The sequence below is a fragment of the Mus caroli genome, chromosome 9 (assembly GCF_900094665.2).
Source record: "Mus caroli chromosome 9, CAROLI_EIJ_v1.1, whole genome shotgun sequence".
Taxonomy (NCBI): domain Eukaryota; kingdom Metazoa; phylum Chordata; class Mammalia; order Rodentia; family Muridae; genus Mus; species Mus caroli.
Genome location: NC_034578.1, coordinates 42,143,553 through 42,155,932, shown reverse-complemented (window position 1 = coordinate 42,155,932; position 12,380 = coordinate 42,143,553). Strand labels below are relative to the sequence as shown.

At 48.8% G+C, this 12,380-nt stretch overlaps 1 protein-coding gene and 1 long non-coding RNA gene across 2 annotated transcripts in view; one reads left to right on the top strand and one right to left on the bottom strand.

Annotated features, from left to right (window-relative positions):
- Positions 1–1,007: 1,007 nt before the first annotated feature.
- On the bottom strand, positions 1,008–7,252 carry LOC115031967. The gene is made up of 3 exons (XR_003837623.1): positions 7,196–7,252; positions 1,208–1,321; positions 1,008–1,087 (listed from the first exon to the last, which is right to left on the bottom strand). It is a non-coding gene; the product is annotated as an uncharacterized LOC115031967 (long non-coding RNA).
- A 48-nt stretch (positions 7,253–7,300) lies between these two features.
- Positions 7,301–12,380, top strand: part of Il10ra (interleukin 10 receptor subunit alpha) — a 15,006-nt gene continuing 9,926 nt past the window's right edge. The window contains exons 1-5 of the mRNA XM_021172499.2: positions 7,301–7,443; positions 9,201–9,321; positions 9,776–9,963; positions 10,762–10,928; positions 11,936–12,089. Coding sequence (XP_021028158.1) covers positions 7,377–7,443; positions 9,201–9,321; positions 9,776–9,963; positions 10,762–10,928; positions 11,936–12,089 — 697 coding nt within the window. The 5' untranslated portion in view covers positions 7,301–7,376. The remainder of the gene's footprint in view (positions 7,444–9,200; positions 9,322–9,775; positions 9,964–10,761; positions 10,929–11,935; positions 12,090–12,380) is intronic.

Below are 12,380 nucleotides of genomic sequence, written 5' to 3'. Positions count from 1 at the left end.
AGATATAGCAGAGGTGCCAGTGGTGCCGTCAATAACAGTAACAGAAATTGGCTGTCTGAAGAGTTACTGAAGAGTTCCAGAGAAAATCCAGGAACAGAGACAGTGGGGAGCAGAAGCAGTGTAAGCCACAAAATACAGTGGAAGTATAGAGAAGGCTTTCAGGATCTGAAGTCAAAGGATAGGTCACTGAGAGTTCCAGAGAGCTGCTAAGCCCTAAGCCAAAGGTGTTGACACCTGATATGAAAGTATAGAGCTAAGTGTCTCAAGAGTTGTGACATTAGCCATTGCTAGGAGTCATGGGTCTCCCAAACCCCAAATTTCAGAGTTCTAAGATAAGTTGGTGTTGGCAGCTGCTACAGCAAATGGCTAAGAGGCAAGGCCTGAACTAGCTTCTAGGCACCAGGCCACTGGCAATCAAAGCCTAGAGCAATAGGCCTCCAAACCAAGCACTTAGAGCCATTAGGCTCTGGTTGTTAGAGCCTAGAACCACAGACTTCTAGCTTTGAAGGCTTGGAGCTATAAGCCTCTGAATGTATTAACTCAGCTCATATAGTTTTGGCACTCAAGGGCACAGGTCTGTTTATAATAAAATAGCTATTCCTTGCCTACTCCAGCCAAGTGATTGGTAACAGGAATACTGTTTGCAGAGGCCTAGAGAGGCCTCATTTAGGCCAATGTATTCTCTTCCTCTCTGCAGAGGATCTATTGCAGTACTTTCCAACCCAATAACCCCATAAAAAAACACACAATCTAGTTATTATACTTATAAGCGATAAGCCTAGATTGTATAGAACTAGCAATATACTAACTTGTTTCCCAGCTATGAGACCTTTTGCTACTTGCAGTTTCTCCCAGACACTTGGTTCCGCTCCATCTTAGCTTCCCCTTTCTCCTCTTCCATCCTCTCTCCTTCCCTTCTCGTTCTCCTCTCTAACCCTGCACCAATTTCCAAGACTTCCTGTCCCACCTTTCCCCTTCACTTCCCAATCACAGTCTCTAGCCTTTATTGATCAGTAAATGGGGAGAAGGTTCACATAAGATAACCTGAGTACGTGATCTGAGTACTGCTCGTCCAGGGCCACTCCTCCTGCGAAAATAGAATTAACATGAGAATTCAAATGGCATCAGAACAACCCACAACGGGGAACTGCAGAGGGAAAGGCCTCCTCTGCCACCATCTGGGCACACAGCTCTGTCCCCATAGTACCCTTTAGTGTGAAATTAGCGTGTGTCTTGCGTGGTCCACTGGAGAGGGGTTGCACCACTGCCCCGCAGCTGGGGATTCCTCTTGAAGGATGGTGATGTCCCTTGTGTGAATCATCTTGAGATAAAAGAAATAAGTAATAATGAGTGGGTTCAAGGCACAGAGAAAAGGTCCTCCTCTTTTATGGAGAAGCCTGGAGAAGTCAAAGGTAGGAGTGGTGATCTGTCCCACTGCACAGACTGCCCAGTGTAGAATGGGGCCAAAATGGGTCATTCTCCCGTAGGCCATGTTCTGAAGCAATTATAACTGGCAACATCTTGAATACTTCTGATATCTGCAAAAGTCTTGGGCACAGCATTTTAAAAGGCATCATGTTTTTGCATGTGCTTGAAGCAGACTGCTGTAGCTCAGAAGTCACTATCATGTGACAGACAGAGCTCTAGGGAGGCTCTGGTCTAGAAACCCAGCAACAGATAAACTTCCTGCATTTGGAAGACAGGGTTTGGGGACACTGTTATTTTAGAAGAATGAGGAAATGGCACCTTCAGAAACACGAGAGGTCAGGGCCATTTGTGGGGTAGAAGGAAGACACAACACTTCTTTGAAATGACTGGGGATATTTTTGTGTGTGGTCTGTATGTCATCTCTTACATTTGAGTTCATCAGGCAAGGAGAACAGATAAGCCCATACCTTTTCCTGCTAAGATGGTGTTCCTAAAAACCACTCAGATGAAGATGGGTAGAAGAGAGGTGTGCTGTCATGCATAGCACGTACCACAGCTGGAGAGAAGCCAAACAAATCCAGGCTAAGAGATCTGGCTCTATTAGTACAGCAGGTGGCACGGTGTAGATTATTTCTACTAACCACATCTGCCCCGCTGGGGAAGGCTCTATCTGTAGGCTCCACATTTTTTCTGTGTGTGTTTCAATTAAGCAATGGCTAGTGGAGGCCCAGGGCAAGGTTGGCAGCGGATAAGCTAGAATGAGGCTTCCTGTTTTCAAGGCCCATGAGTTCCATTTTGAGTATCGATCAAGAGCAGGGTCCTAGGTGCATCCTGCAAAACTCTACAGGGCTGGAGAGGCTTTGAGCCTGCGTCTGCTGCTTCAAGGCGTCAGCAGGGGCAATCTTTCTCCTTCACTTGGGAGATCAGCAATTCTCCCTTTCCCTCCAAGCTGCCAGGCAGGACAAGCTACACAGCTACCTGGAGTTTCACTGCTGCGACATGTCAGGCAGGGGAGAACTTAGCTGTGAAAAGCATGGTTTGAATTCTGCAGAGTTAGTGAGTCACCAATTACTTACCTCCAGGCTCTGGGTTCCAAGTCTATTTAAAATGTTAATCTGTTCCCATCTATCTCCTATCTATAAACTCGGGGTTGTATGTAAGAACCCAGTTGATTGTTTATGGGATGGATCCCCAGGTAGGGCAGTTTCTGGATGGTCATTCCTTCAGTCTCTGCTCCAAACTTTGTCTCTGTAGCTCCTCCCATGGGTATTTTGTTCCCCCTTCTAAGGAGGATCGAAGTGTCCACACTTTGGTCTTCCTTCTTCTTGAGTTTCATGTGTTTTGCAAATTGTATCTTGGGTATTCCAAGATTCTGGGCTAATATCCATTTATCAGTGAGTGCATATCGTATGTGTCCTTTTATGATTGGGTTACCTCACTTGGGATGATATCCTCCAGATCCACCCATTTGTCTAAGAATTTCATGAATTCATTGTTTTTAATAGCTGAGTAGTACTCCATTGTGTAAATGTACCACATTTTTCTGTATCCATTCCTCTGTTGAGGGACATCTGGATTCTTTCCAGCTTCTTGCTATTATAAATAAGGCTGTTATGAACATAGTGGAGCATGTGTCCTTATTACATGTTGGAGCATCTTCTGGGTATATACCCAGGAGTGGTATTGTTGGATCTTCTGGTAGAACTATGTCCAGTTTTCTGAGGAACAGCCAAACTGATTTCCAGAGTGGTTGTACCAGCTTGCAATCCCACTAGCAATGGAGGAGTGTTCCTCTTTCTCCACATCCTTGCCAGTGATCCATCCCATAAACAACCACCAAACCCAGACTCTATTGTAGATGCCAACAAGAGCTTGCTGACAGGAGCCTGACACAGCTGTCTGCTAAGAGGCTCTGCCAGTGCCTAATACAGAAGTGGATGCTCACAGTCATCCATTAGACAGAGCACAGGGTCCCCAATGAAGGAGCTAGAGAAAGTACCCAAAGGAGCTTCAGGGTTTGCAGCCCCATAGGAGGAACAACAATATGAACCAACCAGTAAGCCCAGAGCTCCCTAGGAGTAAACCACCAATCAAAGAAAACACATGGAGGCATTCATGACTCTAGCTGCATATGTATCATAGAATGGCCTAGTTGGTCATCAATGGGAGGAGAGGCCCTTGGTCCTGTGAAGGTTCTATGCCCCAGTATAGGGGAATGCCTGGGCCAGGAAGCAGGAGTGGGTGGATTGGGGGGCGGAGGGGGAGGGGAGAGGATAGGGGATTTTCGGAGGGGAAACTAGGAAAGGGGATAACATTTGAAATGTAAATAAAGAAAATATCTAATAAAACTAAAAAGTTAGAGTTAAAAACAAAAACAAAAACAGAACCCAGCTGAAGTGTATGCAGCACCTTACTCCAGCCTGAGCCGCTGCTCAGAGGGCGCCTCTTCGGAGCGCTGCCATACTGAGCCAGAGCATTAGTATTGGGCAGAGAGTGAAAGGGAGTGGACATGAATTAGGTTCTACAGACACATTTAAAAGTTCCTCCTGGGACAGGGGCTGGACTGAGCATGCCCAGAGCACTGGTTAAGCCTTGGCAATCCCCATACCTTGCACTTGAAATCCTTTTCACTGCAAGGACTGCCCAGTTTCACCAGGCAGCTTCCTCCTTTCTGTCTCCATCTCAGAGCCCGTGCCTCTGGGTTTCACTGTTATGTGCTACCCTGACAGAGTGCTCACAGGGCAGCCCGGGACTTCCCAAACACCAGCTGTGTGTCTGCAGAACTCAGTTTCCTGCAGTGCTCAGATGTCCTGGGAAGTTTATGTAAGAGTGTCGTGAAAGGGAGACAGTGACTCCATCCAGACTTCAATTGTGCCCTAAGAAAGAGAGAGCTGCCTCAAGATCAACTATCTACCTGACCGGGTCCATCAGCTTCCTGGGCTCACCATGATACCATCATCCTCCCATCCCCAAGCTGCCCTCCTCCTCCTCCTCCTGAACACTCTCATTCTCTCTCAACTCACTTGGTATTGTGCTTTGCAAAAAAATCTTCCAAAGTTCGAAGTCACCATTGCCAAAATAGGAAATACAGAAGTTCAAGGACCAACTGAGTCCTGCCCGTCTACTGAGTGACAGAGGTCTCTGCCCTCTGCCACCGTGTCCCCATTTGCAAAACACTGACAGCTGCACACACACACCCCCAGTGGATTCTGTTAAGGACTGGATGAGGCTGTGTTTGCAGATGAATCAAGACTGGCCATCATGGCTGTCAGGAAAGCCCTTGAATCTCTGTGGTGTAATACAGTTTAACGCTTCATCCTTCCTTCAGAGTTCTCCAAGAAGTGATCTGGGGCACCCAGGTCTTTTGCATTCCCTGGAAATCCTCAGCTGGGGCCCTCTGGATGGCTGACAGGAGAGCACAAGAAGCAGGGCCTGGGTGGACCACTCTCCGCTGCAGCTTCACACGGGTTTAAACCCGGTCATATTTTCCAGCCATACACCGGAAAACAGTTGTCCCATGTTCCCAGGAAAAGGAAAGGGATTTGTTTGTTCAGCACCTGGCTGGTGTCTGCTATGCAGTGTAAAGTGTTTTATGGAGTCCTTGACGCACCTTAAGAGTTATTTACCATCTGCTCCAATGTGGATGCTCACTGAAGAACCCCTGAAGAACAAGCACACAAAACAGCATGCATGTGGGCTTCTTCTAATTTTTTTTCTTTCCTCAGGTATGGTAATTATGTGCCTAATGCAGCTTCTCCCTGGGTGCTATGCAGGAAGCAGGGAGTGTAGCAGGAAGCCCACACTCAAAGCTGGTTCTGCCCTGAGCAAGGGCCAAATTATGTCAGCCCCAGGATGTGTGCCCACTTTACAGACTTCTCTAAAACTGCTGTATCCCCTCATCTCCAATGTCCCAATCCCCTCCCTATCCATCCATCAACTTGCCTATTACAACGCAGCTCTCAAGTCTCAGATAACAGGCCACCTCTGCCAGGAAGCCTTCCTTGTTCTCAGCCCTGTGTCCCCTTGTTAGTCTGTACTTTCCTTCCCAGAAACTGTTAAAATCTCGGCTCACTTTCTGTCTCTGGCAAGGTGGTTTCTAGAGGAAGGGACCTGGTTTTGGCCAGCATCAGCTTGTGACCGTAAGTTCTGGTGTGTGGAAGAAACATCTCGATCGTCCCTTAAAACAGCCAAGGTGCAAGGCTTTAAAATTCTTATAACTCAACCAAAAACTAAAAGAAAGACAACTGAGGAAGAAACACCACAGTGTCTTCTTTTTTTAAGAGGTAAACGGGGACTAAGAAGTCATGCCCGGGTACTTGCGTCACACCTGGGTACTTCCAAGCAGTGTAATGTGCTTTACCAGCGGAAGGACGGGCAGTGCAGAACAGCAATTAAAACAAAGTCCTCCCACATTAAGAAGTCTGAAGCTTTCCAACATGGCTGACATGAGGGTATTGTGACGAGGGTATCCCTGAGTGTGGTTCTCATTGATTTTGTGTGTGTGTGTGTGTGTGTGTGTGTGTGCTCGATGCTGTGGTTCACAGATATTACTTCCAACTAGCTGAATAGCTAGGGCAGCCCAGTCCTCACAGACAGGCACTGTTCCTAGTGAGCTCCCGCAGGCACAGAACATGATCCCACTCCACTTGGCATCCTCTGTCTAGGCCACTGGACATAGCACTATCCACTCCCACGGTGTTCAGACAAAGCTTGTGTCTCCACAAGCCAAGGGGGTGGTGTGCATCACTAGCTCTCAGGTCACGACGACAGTGCTCCTGTCTGACACCCCCAAGTTGGAGCGTCCTTCTCCAGGTTCAGAGGTTGTCCAAATCTTTGACATAGTCACAGTACTTGGTCATCTATGAACTTCACACCGGAGAACCATCCAATCCAATTTCCAGGAAGAAAAAGAAAAGTTTAACAAATACCTCATACTGTTTTCAGTCAGTTTCTAATTTGATGGGTCAGGATTGGTGTTTACACTGAGAATCATGCAACTTGCAGACTGATGGCTGGCCAAGCCTTCTCAAGGCAATAGTGTCTTCAGTGTGACAGGTTGGCTCTGAGGGGAATGGAAAGTGACTTCTTGAGAGCAAGGGCATCCTAGTGACTCCAGCCCTTCCTTGGCTTCTGTGCCTCCTCAGAACAAAAACAGGGCTTCCAGGATAGCATGAATATGTGCCTGGCAGATGACCCCCACGGGCGCTGTACACCTCACAATTAGATCCCTGAAAATCATATAAGTGACTTACTCACAGTATCAGCGCCACCTGCCAATAAGTCAGGTGGACAAAGCTTGGTCTCTCACAATTAACATCTTTGGTGACACTGGAGGGCAGACAGATGTCCTGGCCACTGAAGAGACATTTGAGTGATACCAGGTCCCTCACGGGGCCTATCAACACTTCTAACCTGCAGATTTAGGGCAAGAACAACCTAAAGGGCCTGGGGGTGTCATGAACTCCCACCAAGAGCATGAAGTCAGGTAGGGACGTAGGGACGTTCCCTCACTGTTGGGTTAGCAGAGGGCCCTGCATAGAGGTCCCAGGACTTTCACACATGTCCTTGCACGCTTGTGCTTTGCTCCTGGCACAGTCAGTCATTCCAATTGCTACAACAGAGACGAGGAGAGGGGAAGAGGGAGGGGAGGGGGAGGGAGAGGGGAGACAGGCTGTCCAGTTGGTGTGAGAGTTAAGAGCCCAGCCACAGAAAGCCTCAGCTGCTCTTTCACTTCGAGACAAATGCCCCAGAACTAGCTAGACTTCACCTGCTGAGGTTCCTGCTGAGGTTCCCAAGCTCCGCGGGCTGGGGGCGGAGCATATCGAGGCTCCGCCTTCAGGTTGATGTCAAGCTGGCCTGTGGATCCAGCCACAGTCTTCAGTTCTCCGGGCGACGCGGCCGGCCAGCCGGAGGCGTAAAGGCCGGCTCCAGTGGACGATGCGCCCAGGATGTTGTCGCGTTTGCTCCCATTCCTCGTCACGATCTCCAGCCTGAGCCTAGAATTCATTGCATACGGTAGGCTCCCCAGCTCTGTTGCTTTAAAGTTCACATTCGCGGGAGAATCTGCTTGGATGGGCTGAGGTCCCCGCCCCAGCTCCTTCCTGCTGGCAAAACCAGGTCTCCAGCTCACCTGCTGTTTTTAAGTGGAGGAAGCTAAGATTAACTGTGGCTGTTTGGGAGTGGCCAGCGATGGATGGGTAAAGCCTATAGTTTCTGTCCTGTACCCTTGTTCTTCAAATCATCACCCTCCCACCTCCGGACAATCCATAACTTAGCCCTCACTTTTCGGCTGTTCTGGTTCTTCCGTGGGTCTGATCGTGCCCCTTCTTAGGCTCCTCTCCCTGAACCCTACCATCTCACCCCATCCCTCCCTTCTGCCCACCCTTCCCGACCACCCTGTTAGTCTTTAGCCCACAATTCATCTCCGCTGCCCGCTGCCCCCCCAACACACACACACACACTTTACCCACTCCTCAGCTCAGGCTAGGTTCCTGTAGCCTAGGAGAGAATGAAAAAGTGGGGAGTTGGAGGGACCAAGTGGCACAGAAGTATGAAGACCGAAGACCGGGGACCCCAAAACACCCTTTTACAGGAATTCAAAGTAAAAGCAGCACCGTCAGTCATGTGATCTACAGCGGCACTGAGGATGTGCCCTGCTGAACATCACAAACACGGGCTGAGGTTTTCACTCCCCCTCTCAGAGTTTTGCAACTGAAACACAGCCTTGAGATTCAAAGAAAGGGAGGGGGGCAGGGACAAGTGTGTTTTCTGAGAATGACAGGGTCACTGAAAGAGAACTGAGAACTGTGACTGGAGAGCTGATAGTTTGGAGAAGGAAAGTGATGCAGAGCTGCCTTCAAGCGGAGACATCTTAAAGGGTCAAGAAGGCTGGAGAGGAACAAGGGCTATTGGCCTTGCAACACACTTAAGCCCGCAGAACTCATCAGGAGAATTCAATAGGAATGCTTATTGTATTGTTACAAAAAGGGCAGAGGATCTCACTCCTCTGCTCCTGGTCATACCTGCATGCTCCTAGCTCCAGGCTCCTGCGTAGCTCTTTAGAACTAATAGAGTGGGAGACTACAGATACTTCACTGCTGAGTTTGCGAGGAGGCCAGGAAGCTGGACCGCTGACGTTCATTGTCTCCACTTGAGGCTCGCCTAGGCATCTGATTATACAGATGTCCATGTCTGAGCTACAGCCTTCCTAGAAACTAGGGACTGGGGGGATACCCAGCGCCTGGACCACAAGATGTCTGTGTAGACAAGCAGGGTGCCTACGGATCCAGATAAGGTCAGGGGTCATGGCTTGGATGAGAACTCAGTCCTGGATTGTTGCTAGAACAGGAACAGGCTTTGGGCAGAGAGCCAGGGACCGGCTCATCTGAGAGGACCACTCCTGGCCATTATCCTGGAATGTAACAGACCCAACTTGCCTTTGTCAGTCCCTTGTGAGGCTTCTCATCCCACATCACACAGGCATAGAAAGACAAGACTCTAGCTTTGGAATCAGACACATTCTGGATATAGACCGCCACCATGCCCCTTACTGGCTCCACTGGCCTTGAGCCAACTATCTGATTCTCTGGGCTTCTATTTCTTCTTCACTAAGTTCGGCATGTATCTAGAGCCCAGAGCTGCTGTGATCACTAAACTGAACATATGTAAAGCACCCAGCCCCTCCCTCCCAAAGTACTCTTGCAGCTGTCACCACCCTCTTCCTAGTCCCTGGGTACCTCTGCTTTCTCTAGTGTTAGAATTCTTTCCCCTAGGGACAGAACTGCCAAGCCCTTCCTATGTGTGGTTTGAAGCCAGATTTTTCCAGCACATCCTCCACTGGAAACCTATCCCAAACCAGTCTGAGAGCACCTACTACGAAGTGGCCCTCAAACAGTAAGGAAAGAGGCACAAGGGGACCAAATGGAGGCAGGGGGAGGTGGGGGACTAGGTGGCTACCTTACTATTGAAATGAGACTAAAAGGGACTCTGACACATACTTGCTTGAGTGTCATATGAGTTGAGCAATGTGCTGGGATCCCTAAGGTGAGCAGCTGTTGGCTCAGAGGGCTTCCTGATATTCTGGAAAAGCATCATAAACCTAACTACAAGAAAGGAAACAGGGGATTCCAGAGTGGGCTCATACAGTCTTAGGGAGGAATGAGCTACTTAAATTCCCACCCAGGGGCTTTCTAGAACATGGATGTCAACAGAGACCTTGGCCAAGGGCCTGAGGACTGTCCCCTTTGTCATTAAGGGAACGTTCTGCCTGGCCTTACCCTTCCCTCTTAAGAGGAGAAAGGTTTGGGCACAAGCTGTTCCCCCAGTGCCTGCTCTGATATCTCCTCAGGTACGGAAACTCGACCTGGAATGATATCCACATCTGTAGAAAGGCTCAGGCATTGTCCTGTGATCTCACAACGTTCACCCTGGATCTGTATCGCCGAAGCTATGGCTACTGGGCCAGAGTCCGGGCAGTGGACAACAGTCAGTACTCCAACTGGACCAGCACTGAGACTCGCTTCACAGTGGACGAAGGTGCTTTGCCTCTCCTGGGCTTAGAACATGGCCTTCCGGGACAGTTCCAGCCAGGAACTCCAGCCTAGGCTTGTTCTGTCTGTTCTCACCGCTTTAATGTCACCAGACTTCCTGGCCAGCAAACTGACTGCCTTAACAGATCTGTCTGAGATTTTAAAGGGAAGTGACATTGTTTATCCTCCATACGAGAGGTCTTGGGATGGGTGGGGTGTCTGTGTCACAAAAGCCACATGTATGAACTTGTCAAGTTTAGGATGAGGCACTGGATTTTGAGCACTCAGGGACACAGTTCAGATGAGGCCTGGCCCCGCGTAGAGAGACTCTCCCAGCTTGTACCTTTGAGGCTGGAAGATGTACTGATGAAAAAAAAAAATCCAAGACAATTTCTGGGGAGTCCCAGGGCAGTTAGCCTGGCCACAGTGGAATCCTTCAATCCACACTGGATCTGCACAGGGTCTGGTGACAAGATGGTCTCACCCTGTAGGACTCAGAGCTAGAAGTGACATCTGGGAGGTCACTGTTTCCCAAAGGCCAGCTTATATGCTCGGGCTCAGCTGCCTGCAGAAAGCATATGCAAGGGAGTAGCTTTAAAAGTTGTATTTCAAGGACCCAGGCTGAGCTATTCAGATTCCCTAGAATCTGAGACTCATAAGACACATTCTCTAAGATGTTCTCTTTCGGGGTAGAGCTGTAAACCTGAGGTCTAGGTTTTAGAGTTGGAAAGGTTTGACCCTAGAGTCAGACTCTGGATGCTGTCCCTAGTCCTCGGCCTCATGCCTTCACCTGTCTCTCATTTAGTGATTCTGACGGTGGATAGTGTGACTCTGAAAGTAACCGAAGGCATCATCTATGGGACAATCCATCCCCCCAGGCCCATGATAACCCCTGCAGGGGACGAGTACCAACAAGTCTTCAAGGATCTCCGAGTTTACAAGATTTCCATCCGGAAGTTCTCAGAACTAAAGGTATGATGTTCCCCAGGGCCATCTGGATTGGAATCACTTTCTTGTCCCACTGGAGAGCTTGGCACATATAGGACAAAGAGGTTATGGGGAGCCAGGAGGGACCTGATATTCAAACTGTGCTCCCAGGGGAGTGTGAGAAGAACACACCTATCATCATCAATGATCAACAGTGATGATCAATGGTGATCAGTAGTATCAACCGTGCACAAGGCATGAGACAGCTACCCTCGAGTGTTTACTTCCAGTTTGTAGATAAGGGAGGAAGCTGTAAAAACGTGCTGGGGTCCAACTCCTGCAGTCTGGAACCCATCAAATACTCTCGCTTCAGCTTTTTCTAGTTCTTTCTGTGAAGAGCCTCCACTTCTATCAAAGACTCCCTTTGCTCTGTTAAAATAAAAGCGGAGGGCTGGGATGATGGCTGAGCAGGTAACCAGCTTTCTGTGCACAAGCATGAGGAGCTGATTCAAATCCCTGCAACCCACATAAAGCCAGATTTAGAAGCACACACTTATAATCCATTTCTCCTACGGTAAGATGGAAGCTGGAGACGAGAGATTCAGAGGAAGCTTCAGGTCAGCTCTAGGCTGGAGTTCACAGTGCCAAACACCAAAGAGGGCTTGTCTCAAACAAAGTGGAAGACGGAAGACTGATGTCTGGTTGTTCTCTGACGTTCACACTACACTAACACACACAAATACGAACATGCGTACATGCGTGTGCACACACATCAGACATACATACTCACACACAAAGATTAACTTGGTAGAGAGATGATAGTCTGTACTGACACCCACAGGGTTTGTTATCTTAGATGCCTGAAGACTTGGCAGAGGAGGCTCTGAAGTGCCTCACTCACCCAGGGCTGGTTCACCTAGCAACAATCCTTGTCTAGCATCACAAAGCATTAGGTTCATCTCCAGCAGAAAACCATAACTAGGCCCCTCCCACTCTCAGCTTCTTCATACCATGAACAAATGGATTGCTTATTATTCTTGTTTCCATTTCAGAATGCAACCAAGAGAGTGAAACAGGAAAGCTTCACCCTCACGGTCCCCATAGGGGTGAGAAAGTTTTGTGTCAAGGTGCAGCCTCGCTTGGAATCCCGAGTTAACAAGGGAGAGTGGTCGGAGGAGCAGTGTTTACTTATCACAACGGAGCAGTGTGAGTGACCCAGGCTGCAGTCCAGGCAGAGGGTGTTCAAACCATCCAGAAAAATCCAGAGAGCCATGCTTAGGGTTGATGGTGCCTGCACTGGGCCTAGAGCTTCTGCGTAGACTATCCACATTCACACAAATCATGGGAGAAATTGCCTCATTCTGCTTAGAACTATCCTAAGTTTAATGATGATGATGATAATTACCCTAGGAGAAAACAAGGTAGTGAAATCTCTCTCTCTCTCTCTCTCTCTCTCTCTCTCCCCTTCCCTCCCTCCCTTCCTTCCTCCCCTCCTCC